At 33.9% G+C, this 16,431-nt stretch overlaps 1 protein-coding gene across 1 annotated transcript; it reads right to left on the bottom strand.

The window, feature by feature from the left end:
* Positions 1-1,648: 1,648 nt before the first annotated feature.
* LOC130445148 (uncharacterized) lies at positions 1,649-13,026 on the bottom strand. The gene is made up of 9 exons (XM_056780672.1): positions 12,897-13,026; positions 9,151-9,332; positions 6,371-6,615; positions 6,070-6,311; positions 5,216-5,549; positions 4,908-5,162; positions 3,293-3,498; positions 2,549-2,744; positions 1,649-2,476 (listed from the first exon to the last, which is right to left on the bottom strand). Exons 1-9 carry the CDS (start codon positions 13,024-13,026, stop codon positions 2,179-2,181), a joined length of 2,088 nt encoding a protein of 695 aa, XP_056636650.1. The 3' UTR covers positions 1,649-2,178.
* Positions 13,027-16,431: the final 3,405 nt, after the last annotated feature.

Below are 16,431 nucleotides of genomic sequence, written 5' to 3'. Positions count from 1 at the left end.
ATTACCATAAAATAATCAGTGTACGACATCGTCAAAAGCTTTCTTCTTTCATTTTCTTCATTTTAAACTGTATTATAGTATTATTATATTTTAGGAATATTAGAAGTTCGAGAAAATTACAAATTAGGAGTGCAATGTTCGATGCTTTTATTTAACTTAAGTGTTTGATGATTGAAGATCTATTGCTTGTAGTTTAATGGGTTGTTATATGAATTGTCCTGCCCCAGTGAACTCCCATTTAAGTTTAGAAAATATCAGACTATTTACTGCTCTAAGTTTTATTGGTATAATATTTTCAGTACTAATTTTAAATCTTGTGGTATTTTGTTCAATTAAAAGGTTGTGTCTCTTGTCACAGTTTGATAAGATTCTTTCCCCTGAATGGTATAGGTTGTCCTCAAGGAGCTAGACTCACGTTTTTTTAAAATATTTCAGTGACTGCGCCAGTTAAGATATTTTGTACAATTATAAACTTCTTGCATTTTTAAATTCTGACGATGTTATTTATTATATTAACTTCATATAAATTGTAAGAGAATTGACTTTCTTCGTTATCCTAATCAACTCATATATCCTTTGTATTGACTATAATTACCTATTTGTTCTCTTTAAAAAAGCAAGGAATGATAATACCGATTCCTTATATTGCACACCAAAAAATGTATAGGTTGCTCAGGAAGGTCTTTCAGGCTCCAATATCGCGTAATATATATAAGTTTTTACAACTCTGTTAATTTGTTTGTTCAATTCCTACAAATAATTAAATAATTCATAGTCGTTCAAAGACGGAAAAACCACGGTTCTTACTTTTTCTATACTTTTAGACCGCGTAACTATTCCGGAAGTTTTATTTCGCACATTCTCGATGTTCCTGAATACGTCTACTTCGAAAAACCTCAATTTTAGATCAAAAAATGACTTGTAGAAGTTATATTGTAGAGTAAATAACAGATGGACATAGAAAAAATCTTTTATTTGATAGACTTAGTAGTATGATTTGTCTCCACCCTCAAAATATGCTTCAATTTCGGATAAAACATCTTCATCGGCGCCAGTGAGTGTTCTCTTGAGATTTTATAAGGAAAAGTCACTAGAGACCATATCTGGAGAAGAGGTGGATGCAATTCGAAACCTAATTGATGTGATTGTGAGTTCGCGCTGCACCTACCTTTGCATACCCAAATAATCACTCATGATATGTCCAACAAGTTCCTTTGGCGACATCTTTAAGGTCTCGGTAGTCGGTGACAGCGTCTTTGGTGCGTTCTCTGCATGCTTCGTCCTTGGTTCTCATTTCGCCTCGTTTAAACTAATCAAACCACTTCTCAACGGTTGATTATCCCGAAAGAAAGTCCGAGTAAAACCAATCCTTGGCATTAATAGTTTTGTTTGTCAAAAAGCAATGTTTCATTAGCATACGAAATTCCTTTTTTTCAAAGTGATAAAAGTTGCTTCACTCAAAATGGAATAACTCTCAAAGTATTAGTACGACAGCTCTCAAAATTATGCTTATGTCTTTCGAAGGTTAGTAATAACTGAAAATAACTTAGATTCAATTCCAATAGTACCATATTTGTGTAAACTTGTGAAATTTTCAGCCTACATAATATACCGAGTCAGTGACGGGCGATTGGTTTTTACAAAGATATTTCGAGACTCTCATAATATATTTTTTATTCATATTATTAATAACATTTTAGATTTTTTCTTCACTATGCAAATACCCATATAAATAATAAAAATCTGGAAGGGTAAATCATATTTCTAAACACTAGTGTTACCGTCAAAACAGTAGACTTGGTAACGTTGATTCGAATTCACTAGATTCAAGCAATTCACAACTTTCAAATTGGACACGTCTATGCAGTTAATTAAATTTAATAACAATTTAATAGAAAAATAATTACATATTTATGAAATACGAAGACGATTGTTTTTTTTCTTTCGCAAAAACCAATAAAAGAAACCGAGAAAAAGTTACGTGAACATTATCCTGAAAGTAATTCTGCATCTGAAATGAATTTATTTGCTTTCAAAAGTAGCCATGTGAACACAGATGTTGCTGAATGTCTGGGATCATCATTTAAAAGTCACTCTTCCATCAAACCGCCCTCGTACACATAGTAGATAACAAGAAACGTCGAATCAAGTTAATTATGAGATATTCTCATGGCATTCTCATCGATTTAAATCAGTAGTACTACCAGGAAGAGAAATTCTCTCTATTTCTGATTTGAGAGTTGCTATTAGAGATAATGCGGGATCGTTGGGACTGAATTTCCCTTCTGCTAATACATGATCAACGTTAACCCTTGGATATGGATTAATTATTCCAGCACTTAATGGCCTAACTAAAGGAGATGGCGCTGTACTAGACCAAGCTCCTTTAGGGCCCGTTGGAGGCTGATCAACTTTCCTAGGATCGGTTGTTCTAGGACGGGGTTTAGGAGGAGGCGCTTTCAAATCATCTGTTGATCTAAAAACCAATAAATTTCTTGTACTTTCATGTTCTAAATTTACATTTGAACACTGTTAAACATGATTTTACCTATCAACTGCCGAATGACTCTTTATCTCCGTGGTAGCTCTGGAGGTAGCGTCAAATCTCTTCTGTTCAACTGGACTTGTTCTTCTACTGCCGAATAAACTGAAAGTATCGTCGAGGAGGTCGTGGAATCTCTTCCTCATTTTAGTTAAGTTAGTGGAAGTGTTAATATCGTTTATTCCTTCGTCCACACTTACACCTAAATTTGAAAAAGAAAAATACGCGACGTGTAAAATATTCAAAAACATTTCACAAATATCTGATATATCAGATTCGAATGGAGGTCCATGTTAGAACTGACATTAGGAGATAAAATCCGAAGCAAAGAACTGCACAGAATGGCGTCCCAGGGATGACGTCTACAGAAACAGAGGACGACCATCTACGGACGATTTGACAAGGATCCAAGATGTCCAAGACCGATCAAAATGGACTAGGCTAAGAGAAGAAATCACTGCTGAGCATAGCAGTGACTGAGACTAAATGATTTGAGTCCTTCATGACTGCCGCCTTACGAAGTGCTAAACTAAGCAAGCGGCATGAACTTGTACGACCCCCCCATTCAACTGTCTTCCAATTATTACAAAATAAATAGGAGAGATCCATGGTATCTGGTAGATGAAATAAAGTGAAAAAGACCTAGAAAGATATGTTAGAAAATGTGTCAACGATATTTTGAAAAGAAATAAAGGAGAATAAAGGAAATAATCATACCAGATAACCACCAAACTTATGAAAACAACTTACCGTGATTCATTTTTTCTTTGTGCATGGTCCAAACAATAGGTCCAATAACTCCGGGGTCTTCCACGGCTCCGAGACTTCCATGTCTCGTCAAACCGAATTTTTTATAAATTTCGTCGTCCTGATCTTTAAAATCGTCATCAGGTATATCTAAATGATGTATACTGACTGGTTCCAAAACTTTATTGAGAGGTTCCGGGATACTTCCTCTGGAATATAGAATATTTTTAATTGTACAAAAATTTAAAAACGACTTTCAGTTGGCTGGTATTACAAGAAGACAAATGACAGAATTGACAGAACGACGTTCTATAATAGTAAAAAGAAGCAAACATTTAAAATCTCCAGAATCTTTAAAAAGACTTGGTATCCATTAAATATATATCAATTTAAGATGATGAACCATGTTAAAAGATACTTTTTAAATTGATATATTACCCAATAATGATCATTGCCCAGAGTGGAGCTGATCTACAGTGATTTTTTAGGTTGCTTTGTTTTTGTTTCGTTTTTTATTATTCCAAATTGTAGCTGCAATTTGTAGCTGCAAAAAGATGACTATGGGTCAAACCTGAGTGTATGATTTAAAAATGGCAACTTGTCGATAGATGACGAAAATTAACAGTCAGAATCGAAGAAATTTAGCAGCTATCAGTAAGTGGTGGATTATCATGGAGTTCTGTCCAAAGAATAGGAATGAAAAAAGTTGCTTTCTCGGGTTCTGACTGACAATCCAAGGGAATATTCAGTTGGAACATGTCGTGTTTTGAAATAACAACTTAAAACTAATCCAATTTTTTATGCTAAAGGCGCATTGCTTGAAGAGTTTGCTCCACCAGGGCAAAGCTACAATCTAACCATTTATTTGGAAGTGATTATGCAATCACTTATTATTTAAAAAATACTCGATTTATGACAAACAAGGGAGTGGTTGTTTCTTCCTGATAATTTCCCTACACAGCATTCGTCTCCATTCAACAGTTTTTGGTTTACTACGCTGCTCCTCGTAGTTAATTTGCTTCACCTAGTATTGTGTGATATTTTTCCATTTTCACGCATCGAAAAAATGCATGAAAGCACTCTAATTCCACAACATTGATGAGGTCGAATAAAAAAACAATTAAGCAGCAGTTGTTTCTAAAGATGATCACAAGAACTGTTTCAAACAGAGCCAATGGGACTCTAATTCCACAGCATTGAAGAGGCCAAGAAACAACGATGAAGAAGTGGACGTTTCTAAAGATGGTCACAAGAACTGTTTCAAACAGAGCCAATGGGACTCTAGCTCCACAGCATTGTTGAGGCCAAGAAACAACGATGGAGGAGCGGACGTTTCTAAAGATAATTATAAGAACTGTTTCAAACAGAGCCAATGGGACTCTAATTCCACAGCAATGAAGAGGCCAAGAAATAACGATGGAGGAGCGAACGTTTCTAAAGATGATTTCAAGAAAGGTTTCGAACAGAGCCAATGGGACAAATATATTGGTTGTAATGGAAAGATCCTTGTTATATATATTACTTACATTCACTAAACAAACGAGATTTTCAAAAAATTTTATTTGATAGTAATGTTATATTCTAATAAGATAGTTTTAAGTGTTACTTCACTGTTTACCTCGGAAAAGATTTTACTGACGGCATGGATAAATATGATTTTGGACTGACTACACCTGGTTCGAAATTTCCTCCGAAGTCAGTATCCGGTGAATCTTTTCTGCTACTATCGGAATCGAAAACTTCCATAGGAAATTTTCTTATACCCATTGGTGCAGTTCTGTTGAGAGCAGCTTTCGGTCTTGGTGGTTTTTTCGGCGGAGTTCGACGGTGTTTTTTAATGGTCATTAAAGGAGAAATATCCAAACTTCCCGAACTACAAAAATACTTTCATTCTGATAATTAATCATGGTACATTTTATTGATTACCTTGTTGAAACGGAACTGATTGAACTTCCTGGTCTGCTTACGGTCGTCACATTTCTTGTAGTATCGTTGCTGTATCTGATATAAGTAGGCGATTGTTTCTTCACATCTCCAACGAATCCTTTGTTATCACGGCTAACTCCTCTTTCGAAAATATGCTGTCTATTTTCCACTCCAATACTAGTCGGTGTACCCACTCTCTTCTTTTTCTTCGTGCAGCCCAAAATAAAAGCTAATGTCAAGAGGAACACCAGAAAAACCGCTATCGAGATTCCAATTACCATCCAAGTGTTTTTGGCGCCGGAAAGACCTTGTGGCTCACTGGGCTTAAGATACGCTGTAATAACTCTTAATTTATATTTTCCATAATTCATTAAGATCAAAGAACAAAGTAAAATAACGTTTAACCATCAGCTTTAGTTGTGGTTAAGGTGCTTTTCGTGATAATCACTAGGACGTCGAGCCTATCAGAACATAGCTACTTTTGAGGAAATTTCGTTAAATTCAAGACAAAATGAGGGATTTCCAAATTGAATTAACTATCAGGCAAATTCCCTACAGCGAGGTTAACTCCACTCAATTAATTTGAGTAGAGAAAATGAACTCAAGTCAAAACGAGGTCTTGGATAATTTTTTTTTGTGATTTTACTGTAGAACTAGGATATGACAGTAGGATAGAACCCCTATTGTTGTATTCTAGTTTTTTGAATGACGTAAAGGATGTTAAAGAGCATTTTGTATGGAGCCGGATCTACTGTAATTTGGAATTTGAAGAAATTGGCTGAACACAAATTATAAAATGTAGTAGTACTTTGTAAACGTATACAACCTATAAAAATAGAATGAATGCTACGTACGCTCTGCTTTGATTAGAAATGGATAACCCAATTCCTTCCTAACCTCTTCGTCTGTTAACAAATGCATATCGTTAGCGGCTATAACAGCAGACACAGGTTTACCATCCAGAGACACATGGTAAAGAACCTCTATTGTATTCAAATCAGTTCTATTCACTTGATGAATATAAACATTAACCAATTTTCCATTTGTTTGACGTTTAGCTCTTCCGTTTCTTATGCCTAAGTGCTTCTCTTGCTGTCTACAGTACGAAATATTCTTGTTTCTTATATTCTAGATGGATTAAAAGACATAACTAACCTTTGAAAGGCGGTTTTGTATAGTTTAGCTAAGCTATTTTTGAGCTCTACAATCACAGGGTCTTTTCCGTCACTTTTTAATACTGTTAATAACCAGAATTGTCTATCGGCATCGAAAAAATCTTCTTCGCTGCTATCAATGTCGCTATAATTTGTATATGTTGGAGTAGGCTTTATTTCACTTTCAGGTACACGTGAAGATGTGGTACAATCAATTGAACATTTTGTGGTGTTTGTTTTGGAACTCTAAAATTATTTTAATATAATGTATATCCCAATAGTTTCGGCACATAATTTTTGAGTTTAAAAATAGGTTGTTGTCGTGACATCGGTTAACATTAAAATGCTAGAAATACCGAAAACTTTGTAACCATACAAGGAAGCTTATTCGTAAAATTTGAAACCAAAAAAGGCTTGAAACAGAGTTGTTTGATTTCCTACTGACTTAGTACTCATAACCAGAACAAAACAGAAACTACAAAAAATGTTTTTACTATTTGAAAAACCAACTTTTTAAGCAGCATTCGACTAAAAATCGTAATAAAGCAAAACAAGGAGTTCCGGTTCGATAGAATACAGAATTTGAATATCTGGGAGTGACGTTAAGAGGTCAATGAGACGAAATTAACGAAATCGACAAAAGAATGACAAGGGGCAAACTTATTAAGGTCCAAAGATATCTCAAAGGGTAGCGAAGCTATGGGCAGTTATGCAACCTATGGTGTTATATGGTAGCGAATGCTGGGTCACCCAGATCGGTTACACCTTCAGTAAGTGCAAAAAGACTACGTTGGTTGGGGCATATATGTGGGGGAAAAAGTTGAGAAGGCGCAAAAAGAAGAAGAGGGCGTCCACGTAGAAAACGGCTAGAAGCATGTAAGGAAGACTGCAATGCAGCCGTGAACAAAAGGAGTTGTAGTAAAGTATTAAAGCGACTTCAAGCCATAGGCCTTTAAGGCTTGCTCTGCTGTTCTATATATATTAGTTAGAAATAAGAAAAAACATTTATAATTCAGTTGGACAGATCTCTAAACATGACATAGTTCACTTTTTTTAGAACCAAAATATTTCACGCAGAAGCCGAATGTGAAGAAGGAAAACTTTTATCCGAGAAAGATCAGAAAGACAGAGTCGGGATTTTCGTAAAAAAATCAGTGCTTGAAAGAGTAGGTATTGGGGGATTTAGCGAGAAATGGTCAAAAATACCGAAAACGACGAAAATCTGAATATATTCTAAGAGTCATTGCCAAATTGGAAATCAAAAAGGGAACGATGTTTTTTATACGCACAATAAAGATTTCGTCAAGAGGAATATCCAGAGTAACAGAGGCAAATTCTTAAAGGAATATCAACAACTGCTTCATTAAATTAATTGATTTTGTACGTCACCATCAAGTTGGAGATGGGATAATGTTTTGGCCGGACTTGAATATACCAAAAGCCTGTCCAATTGAAAATTTACGATCAATTTTATGTAGCAAAGTTCATGATGGAGATCGACAAGCCGAAAGTAAGGAAACAATTAAGACGGAGAATTTTTAGAGAAATACGATTAGATATTCATTTCTTCTTAGACCTAATTAGAGATGCTCACAGATAATTACGGGTCCCTCCATTTAGTTATTAACTTAATTCGTTACTATGCCGTTAATTATGGCAAAACTATCAAGACATACGTTGACAATTTGATATAATATAGTAGCGATTAAGTAGTCAATTAATTTGACAGTATGTTTTGGTTTATTATTTCAGAAAGTTTAGATAAAATTTTGAATAAGTTGTTTCACAATTTTATGCGTTAAAGAGTTAAAACTACGTACTATTTCCGAAGACTATTTATTTGTTTATTAATATATTTTGTTTGAATTCTTTATTTCTAGTGTTTCCGTCTTAGGTTTACAATATAATAAACATTGTCAAAAAGAAGAAACACAATCTATTATTTACGTTTCTTATTTTTTAAGTACATTGGACTTTTCGACATATAAATCATTTTTATTGGTATTTCTGTACTAACAACGCGTGTGTTTGTGTGATTCTCAGTGTACCCTGAATAATTCAATTAAAATTATTCATAATAGTCGATTGATTTTCAAATATTGAAAACATATAAGCATTTTTATTTTTTTTCTATATAGTTCTTCCATATACACTATCGGTCAAAAGTTTTTGCCCCCCCCTCTCGTATTACATTCATTAAATTTCAAAATAATACATTTTAACAAATTTCGAAGGTCAAAACGATGTCTTACAATCGAGCACAAGTTTATATTTTGTCGGTGAATGCGACAAGTTAAAACTTGCTAACTGGCTAATATATTTATTGTATAAAAGAAATTAACGCCATTAATAACAATCTAGCTTATTGAAATTCAATGTCATTCATAATTTAACAACCATAATTAGTAACCTTAATATTTCTATCAAGCGTCAATTTTAATATTGCTTTTTGAAATCGATGAATTTCATTTTTTTTTAAGAGAAACAACGAAATATTTATTATTGTTTTACTTTTATATATATTTTTTCATTATATTTGACCATAATTTCAATCCTAGACGATAAATACATAAGTATTCGAAAGCTCGGAAATATATTATAGTTAGTACACTTTGGTATTTAATTTTGCCACAATCCCACTGTCTTATGTATATTCTTTAAAGTATCAGTACCAAAATCGATCGTATTGTTATCATTTGTTATGTTTCCCGCAAACTATAGGGTGGGCACAAACTTTTCATCGGCAGTATAGTTATTTTCCGACATAACATCATTATTTACCGAATTTGATGATTCAATGAACACGGTTGTGACAACAGTTTTTGTCTTGTAAATCGTCGATTGATTTTCTTCAAAATCCCAATTTGATTCGTCTTCGGGACCATCGCCGGAGCCAGTCCAAAAGAAATCTTCGAATTTATATGTACTTTGGTCCCTATACGTATTTTCTAACAATAGAAGATCTGAAAAAATATTTTAGAAATACTTATTGTTTCAATAATTGGATAATTATTGACCTTGGTTTATAAAAAATGGTGGAGAAGAAAACTTTGTATCTAACAAAAAGTATTCGATGCACAGATAAATTGTTAATGAAAAACATTGCGAATTTGTATAACTAGCGAAATAATTATTGCATCAAAAACACACTAAAGAGTACACACTTTGTTTGTTCATCCAGAAAATAGGTCAGTGGAGCACTTATATATGCTTAAATGTGAAGAAGAACGCTTCGAAAACGTTCGGAAATCGATTAGTTTTAAAGTTATCCAATTTTGAAATTTCCCAAACGAGCTCAATCAAAGATATTTGATAAAAAAGATAGAAAATTATTATGCTAATGCTAATTGAAAACTCGTTTAATGAAAAAAATTATACAATAAATTACCGAAGCATTAATTTCAGTTTGAAACTTAAAATAAAAGTAGAATTGCTAGGAAAATTCAATCAAGTTAAATCGATTTTCTTCAGTTCATTTCATGTTGAATAGAGTTCGTAGTGCCTTGTACGGATATGATCGAATTCAGGAATTCCCTGTCGCATATCTTTGTTCAGATTCATTTAAAACATGCCATCATGTCCTTCGGGTTCCCTTCCTTTTGTTTTTTTATCGATTCATTAATTTTATTAACGGTATCGTTTACCTTTGGAATTGAAATTTGATATTGACGGTTATTTGTAGACTGTTAACATAATTTAGTAATTATTCAAATCATATTCTATTTGTTTTATTCGTTAGTATATATAAAATATTCTCCTCGTATCCTCCAATGTAAAAAAGACACGTACATCTTCAGATCTACAGATCCAACAGGTTCTACTTCAAAGATTTTATATCCATTCCATTTTATTGTTTCCGTAGTAACTATATATTCCTCTGTTCCGAAAGTTGATTTTCCTCACATCTCTTTTGACTTTGGAAGCTGCGAGGCTGAATAAGTCAGATGCTACGACGTTAAACCATTTCCACAAGTTCCTAGACCAAGACATCATTCTCCTTCCAAAAGATATTTTTCCTACATCTTTTACCTGAATTATAAGCTCATATTTTGAACCTCTTATGATGTTTTCCTCTCAAACTCTTCTAGTCTTTGCTTGCAATATGCGTCGAGGGTCCAATCTTGTACATCACACAAGAGAATTGGGAATACATTGCACTTGAGCATCCAGGTTTTCATGTTCTCAACTTCAAACTTAGGTAGCAACTTCATAGAAGCTTATTATCTTCATAATCGATGAAATAGTCAATATTTGTACCCAGGTAAAGTGAAAAAATAGTAAAAGAAAATGATGTGAATATGGTGGAAGAAATTAAACACCATGAAAGACACTCAGCTTTAGAAACTACTTTAAAATATACAGAGTAGCTGGAAAAAATATAGTCCCATAAAACCCAGATTTTGCTTCTATGGGATTTCGCGGCTACAAAAGCGACAGACGAAGAAAAAAATCATCAACTTTTTCACTTAAGTTTGAATAGTTCAAAGTTATATTCAATTAAAACAAATTTAGTTTGAAAATGTTTAATTTCAATATGAAAATTTTGACGTTTTCAAAATTATTTGTGAGAATTACCACAAGAAACTTAATCGTCGTTGTATAAACTGTAACAACACCCAGTTAATCGTTTTTTTTTTGTTAGAGTTGAGGTAAAAAAAATGAAATTGGAACCTTTAGATAAGTGAGAAATTACGAATTTGATAGTATATGTGAATAACAAAAATTAAACATATAAGTGTGACAATATAAATTTAGAAACCAGTGACGAAGAAATAACAAGGAAACATGTTGATGGTTTTGTTAACGGAAATAACACCATTTTTATTGCACAATACAAAACCTGATGATGACCTAGTTGATTGCTGATAATTTTGCTCTGATACCCAATAAACAACCCGTTTTCTAAATTTGTTTATGCATGTATATCGTGTACACCAATGGAATGCTGGAAGAAAAACTTATAAAAACTGTGCAAAAGAAAACACTAAATGAATAATGTTCGTCACTGATCACATATTCCAATATGGCATCAGCATTTGCTTATTTTCTTCTAGATAGTGGCTAAATGGAAGATCTTTTAGCAGATGGATTGGTCGAAAAGGAACTTCTAGATTTCTTTCTAGGGGGTTACCTAAGATCGATTTTTTTTCATAAATCACAGGATTAGAGAGAAGAATAGACATGCGGTTGGCCTGGGCCAAACTTTCAAAATGAATCTGACCTGGATATATGAATTTTTGAATGCAAAAGGTAATATTTAGATGAAAGACAGAAAAAACCATAAAATGACTAATACGTTGAGAAAAAAATCAAATACAGTGATGATAATGATCTAGAAATAATTTCGAGACCCAATTTGTAAATATAACTATTTATAGGGTGTCCCGCATTAGAAGCAGAGCAGAGGCATACAGGGAAGCCCAAAATATGCAGTTTGAGACCGGGCAACTCACCTCTATACCAAGTTGCATCCCGGAGCCTCAAAGTAGAGCCGAAAATTAATATATTCGCTTTCTTTTAACTTGAAAATACCAAATTTGGTACTTTGTACGAGACTCTTAAATAATGGTAAGTGAAAGACGATGGAACCATTCTGGGAGGTTAATTAGGGATTACATAACCTAAAATTTGTTATGGTTAATTTAGTCCTATTGCCTTCTACTTTTAACTGCCTAATATAGTTAAAGTGATACGTTATAGAGGTAAATTGCCTGTAACCATCATATTTTGAACTTTATACGCCTCTGCTTTGTGTCTGTTTGCAACATGCCATTCCATTTTTCACGTGTTGTGGTTCAGTAGTCACTTCTATTTTCTATTCAATAAAATCTCGGTATTTATTCTGAATCGTCCTCTATCCGTCTACATTCTACAACAGTAAATTTATAAACAAGAAAGTACAGTGAATATTGAAGAGTCAAAACGAGTACGAAACAATAGATAAAATGAAGAGCAGTGGAAAAATGAAGCGTAGATGTTAATGAGAATTAATTTCTTCTAAAAACTCAACTGCCACAATGACGAGCCAAATGACATGTTACAGGTTCTTATACAGGAGATCCTGTATATTTAGACCGAAATATACAGGGCGGTACTTCAAATTCACAACTTATTCTAGTTGTTACTGCTGGAATGAATTATCTAACAAATAATTACTGATGTATAATTCCAAATATGTGGCTGTATATAAATAAAATTGGTAACGAATATAAACAAAAGATTATTTACAAATCACCTTATAATAATTACACCTATTTAGTAACCTCCCACAAAATATATTCATTTTTGAGGATCTTAAATATATTTTTCTAAATAAAGCTTGTCTGTATTTGGATATTGTTCATAATTTTTACAAATAATTTGGTTTGGGCCCCTTCCGTAGTAAAAAACAGTAAGACAAGAACATCAACATTTATTTAATAGGAAAATTGAACGTTTTATACCCTCTGAGGCTACGAAAAAATATATATTCCGTGATTAACTTGTGTGTAGATAAAAACTTTGGTTTAAAATAAAAAAAAATACACCTGTTCCGTAAGTTCTAGTTGACAACTTTTTGACGTCCACCGTAGATAAATCAACATTGTTTGTATCAATCACTTGCCCTCCACTACCCCACACTATAACTAGTCCTATCACGAGCCATCTCCACAACATTCCTATGCGATCGACCTTCGAAAGGGACACCCTAAACCAACTCCGGTGATGTTTTTACATATTCTGATGATTTTCTTCATGGTCCGGATGGTTGTTTCTCGGTTGTTTCGGTGATTGATCAAACGAGTTGATAATGCGCATGCGTATGTTTGATATTTTGTCTGGTTGCTATTGTCGATGACCAACAATGACAACAATCATATATATGTGGGTATAATGTATAATAATTGTCTATTCCTTTTATAACGGATGGACAAGTATGTTATATTTGTTTATTTGTCATTTTTGAATAGATATACAGGGTAGTTTAACTTTTAAAAGGGAACGATTTGAAAAAATGGAAAACAATTGAAAGCAGATTGTTAGAAATATTGGAAAGAACATGATTTTTTATTTTTTTTACTTCGGTACTTTACGAGAAATGAAACGTGGAGAAGGAAAGATGGATGTGGAAGAATATGATTTAATAACTATGTAGTACACCATACACTAACAGAACTAGTGCTCTAATTTATTTGAACTATCTTTAGATAAGCAGGTTGAATTGTAAAACTATGTTTTTACCTAAAGTGAGAAATATCAGTATTGATGGAAATGGATGAGAAGACATTACCATAAATTTAGAGTTCATTTAATCAGAACAGAGCATCAGATTAAAGCTTCTATGCAACTATAAAAACACGATGCTTCTTTAGAATCAAAATTTTCGTCACAGTCAATTCAATTTCAACGTCGCAGTTAAATCTTTTAACTCTTAAATCTGCATTGCAAACAAAAAATTATCAGGCGGGACTAGATCAGAGCTATATGGTGGATGTTCAATCTCTGGGAAGCCGCATTCGTGTACAGTAACCTTGGAAAGCTTAGCAGTGTGGACTGGGGCGTCGTCATGAAGAAAGCGTATACATCAGCTGATTTTGCTGGGCCTTTTGTCAATAATTTTTTGATGCAGCTGCTTTAGTAAGTCGGAGTAATCAATCAAGAGGATTCCCTCGCAGTCTGAAAATATTGTAGGCATTACTTTTTTGCTTTCATTGCTTTTTTTGACACAGGTTATCCTTTCCGATGCCATTCCATGGAATCTTTTTGGATGTCGAGTCATCGGATCGGACTAATCTTTACTTTGTTCTCGCGGCAAAACTCTAAATCTTCTTGATTTTAGGTCTCTTCTGTTTCAAAATTAATTTTGTCAATAATTTTTGGAAGATAAATAAAATTCACGTTTCGACTTTTCTTTAAGTCGTTTTCAAAATATTTTTGAAAAGTCGAAGCGTCAATTTTATTTATCAAAATATTTTGATAAAGACTTTTAAAAAAACTAATTTTGAAACAGAAGAGACCAAAAATCAAGAGCATTTAGAAACATAAACATATCAAAAAGTCTAAGAAATAAGAAATTAAAGAAAATTATCTATTAATAATAATGAAACCTCCTAATGTTGCCCAATTATGGTTTGGAGTTGTTTTTCTAAGGATTTGATCAAAATTGACAATATAACGGAAAAGGAACAGAACAAAAAATTTTAGAAAAAAAACCGTTCCTTCGAATTTGCGATCAATTGAAAATTGAATTATTTGCCAACAGGACAATGATCCCAAGCATAGTTTCAAATTATGGAGAGGATATTTGGGAGAAAAAGAGTCACATGGGATATTAATAAACATGGTTTGGCCTCCTCAGAGCCCGGATCTCAATCCCATTGAACTTTTGAGGGAAGAACTTGCTAGGAACTTGCGGAATTGTAGTCATAGAATCCAAAGGAGGTTTTTGTTTATGAAAAAGCAGTTTAGCCAACTATAGCCTTTTATTTTATTTACGCTTTTCAAGTATATTGATTTTCAAAAAGTGTTTTATTGGATGATTTAACAGTTTGTTCAAACACTTACTATTCCAATGAATTTCTATTCAATTTTCCACTTTAATTAAGAGGTGCTTGAACTTTTGGCCTTGGAATATGCTTCTTTTTATATTTCCATCTTGTTTTCGTATTTTCTTAGAGCGTTGGTAAACGTTATGATTAGATTTCAATAAAATCGTTTTACTTATTCTATTTATTTTATATATTTTATTTACTATTATCTCATTGTTACAAACTCGTCCACGATATTTTATCACAGCTGTGATTTTTTTATATTGTTTTTTTAAGCCGGCTAGAAATTAGTACTTTCCGGTTTATTTTTAGGTCAGAAAATCTCATTTTGTCGGACCGAGCCAGAAAATTATTGTGATATTCCGGTAAAAACTTTTACCGGACTCATATTTTGACGTTTAGCTGAAAATGCCACAGTTTTTATAAAATGTTTATACAGGGTGCGGCAGCATAACTTCCTTTTTTCAAAAGTTAATAAAACTTATTGTATGAATCAGAAAATTTTTATTCGTTTTTTATAATACAGGCACATACATAAAGTTTTGTTTTACTGAGTTTTGAAGATCAAATCAGTTAGGTGACGTCCCCCATTCTCCATACACTGAGTAAACCGATTTCTGGCGTTTGTTATGACTCTTGCCAGCATAGCAGGCGTTATGTTGGCAATTTCTTCCTGGATGTTCGTCTTCAAATCTTGTAGGGTCCTTGGACGGTTCACATACACACGGGATTTCAAAAAACCCCATAGGAAATAATCACAAGGGGTCAAATCGGGAGAGCGGGCTGGCCACTCCAAATCGCCCCTAATTGAGATAAGGCGCTCTGGGAAGTGTTCCCTCAAAACAGCCATCGATGTTCTTGAAGTGTGTGCCGTTGCTCCGTCTTGTTGGAACCAAGTGTCCCCTAAGTCCAACTCATCTAGCCGTGGGAAAAAAAATTCCTGTAACATGTTTACATACCGGTGCGAATTCACTGTCACTGTGACTTCATTTTCCTCAAAGAACCAGGGACCAATAATTCCACGTGAGTAAATTGCACACCACACTGTGACTTTAGGTGAATGCAAAGGCCGTTGATGCAATTGTCGAGGATTGGTATCAGCCCAGTAGCGCATGTTTTGTTTGTTTACGGATCCACACAAATGAAAATGGGCTTCATCACTAAAAAAAACAATAGCGTCCTCAGGAACGACTTCCAGAAAAACCTCACACGCGTTCCTCCGAGAATTGAAGTCACGTTCAGAAAGTTCCTGCACAATTGCCATCTTGTATGGATGAAAATGAAGATCATCATGAAGTATTCTCCTCACAGAACGATCGGAAAGTCCAAGGGCAGACGCATGTTTGCGCGCAGAACGCCGTGGTGATCGCAACACTGAAGTTCTAACTAACTCAATGTTCTCCGGTGATCTAATGGGCCGAGGGACTCCAGTTCTTCGTCTTGTCACACTTGCAGTTTGTCTGAACGTAGTGACCCACGTAACAATTGATTTCCGGTCCGGGACAGGGGCCAAGGGGGCTAAATTAAAGCGATT

The sequence above is a fragment of the Diorhabda sublineata genome, chromosome 6 (genome assembly GCF_026230105.1).
Source record: "Diorhabda sublineata isolate icDioSubl1.1 chromosome 6, icDioSubl1.1, whole genome shotgun sequence".
In the NCBI taxonomy this organism is placed as follows: Eukaryota; Metazoa; Arthropoda; class Insecta; order Coleoptera; family Chrysomelidae; genus Diorhabda; species Diorhabda sublineata.
This window is presented reverse-complemented; position numbering and strand designations above follow the sequence as displayed.

Coding starts and splice junctions, on each gene's coding strand:
- LOC130445148 (XM_056780672.1), bottom strand. CDS start 13,026: ATGTTGTGGAGATGGCTCGTGATAGGACTAGTTATAGTGTGGGGTAGT. Junction 5,163..5,215: donor ATCAGTTCCGTTTCAACAAG/GTAATCAATAAA, acceptor GTATTTTTGTAG/TTCGGGAAGTTTGGATATTT. Junction 2,745..3,292: donor CAAAGAAAAAATGAATCACG/GTAAGTTGTTTT, acceptor TTTCAAATTTAG/GTGTAAGTGTGGACGAAGGA.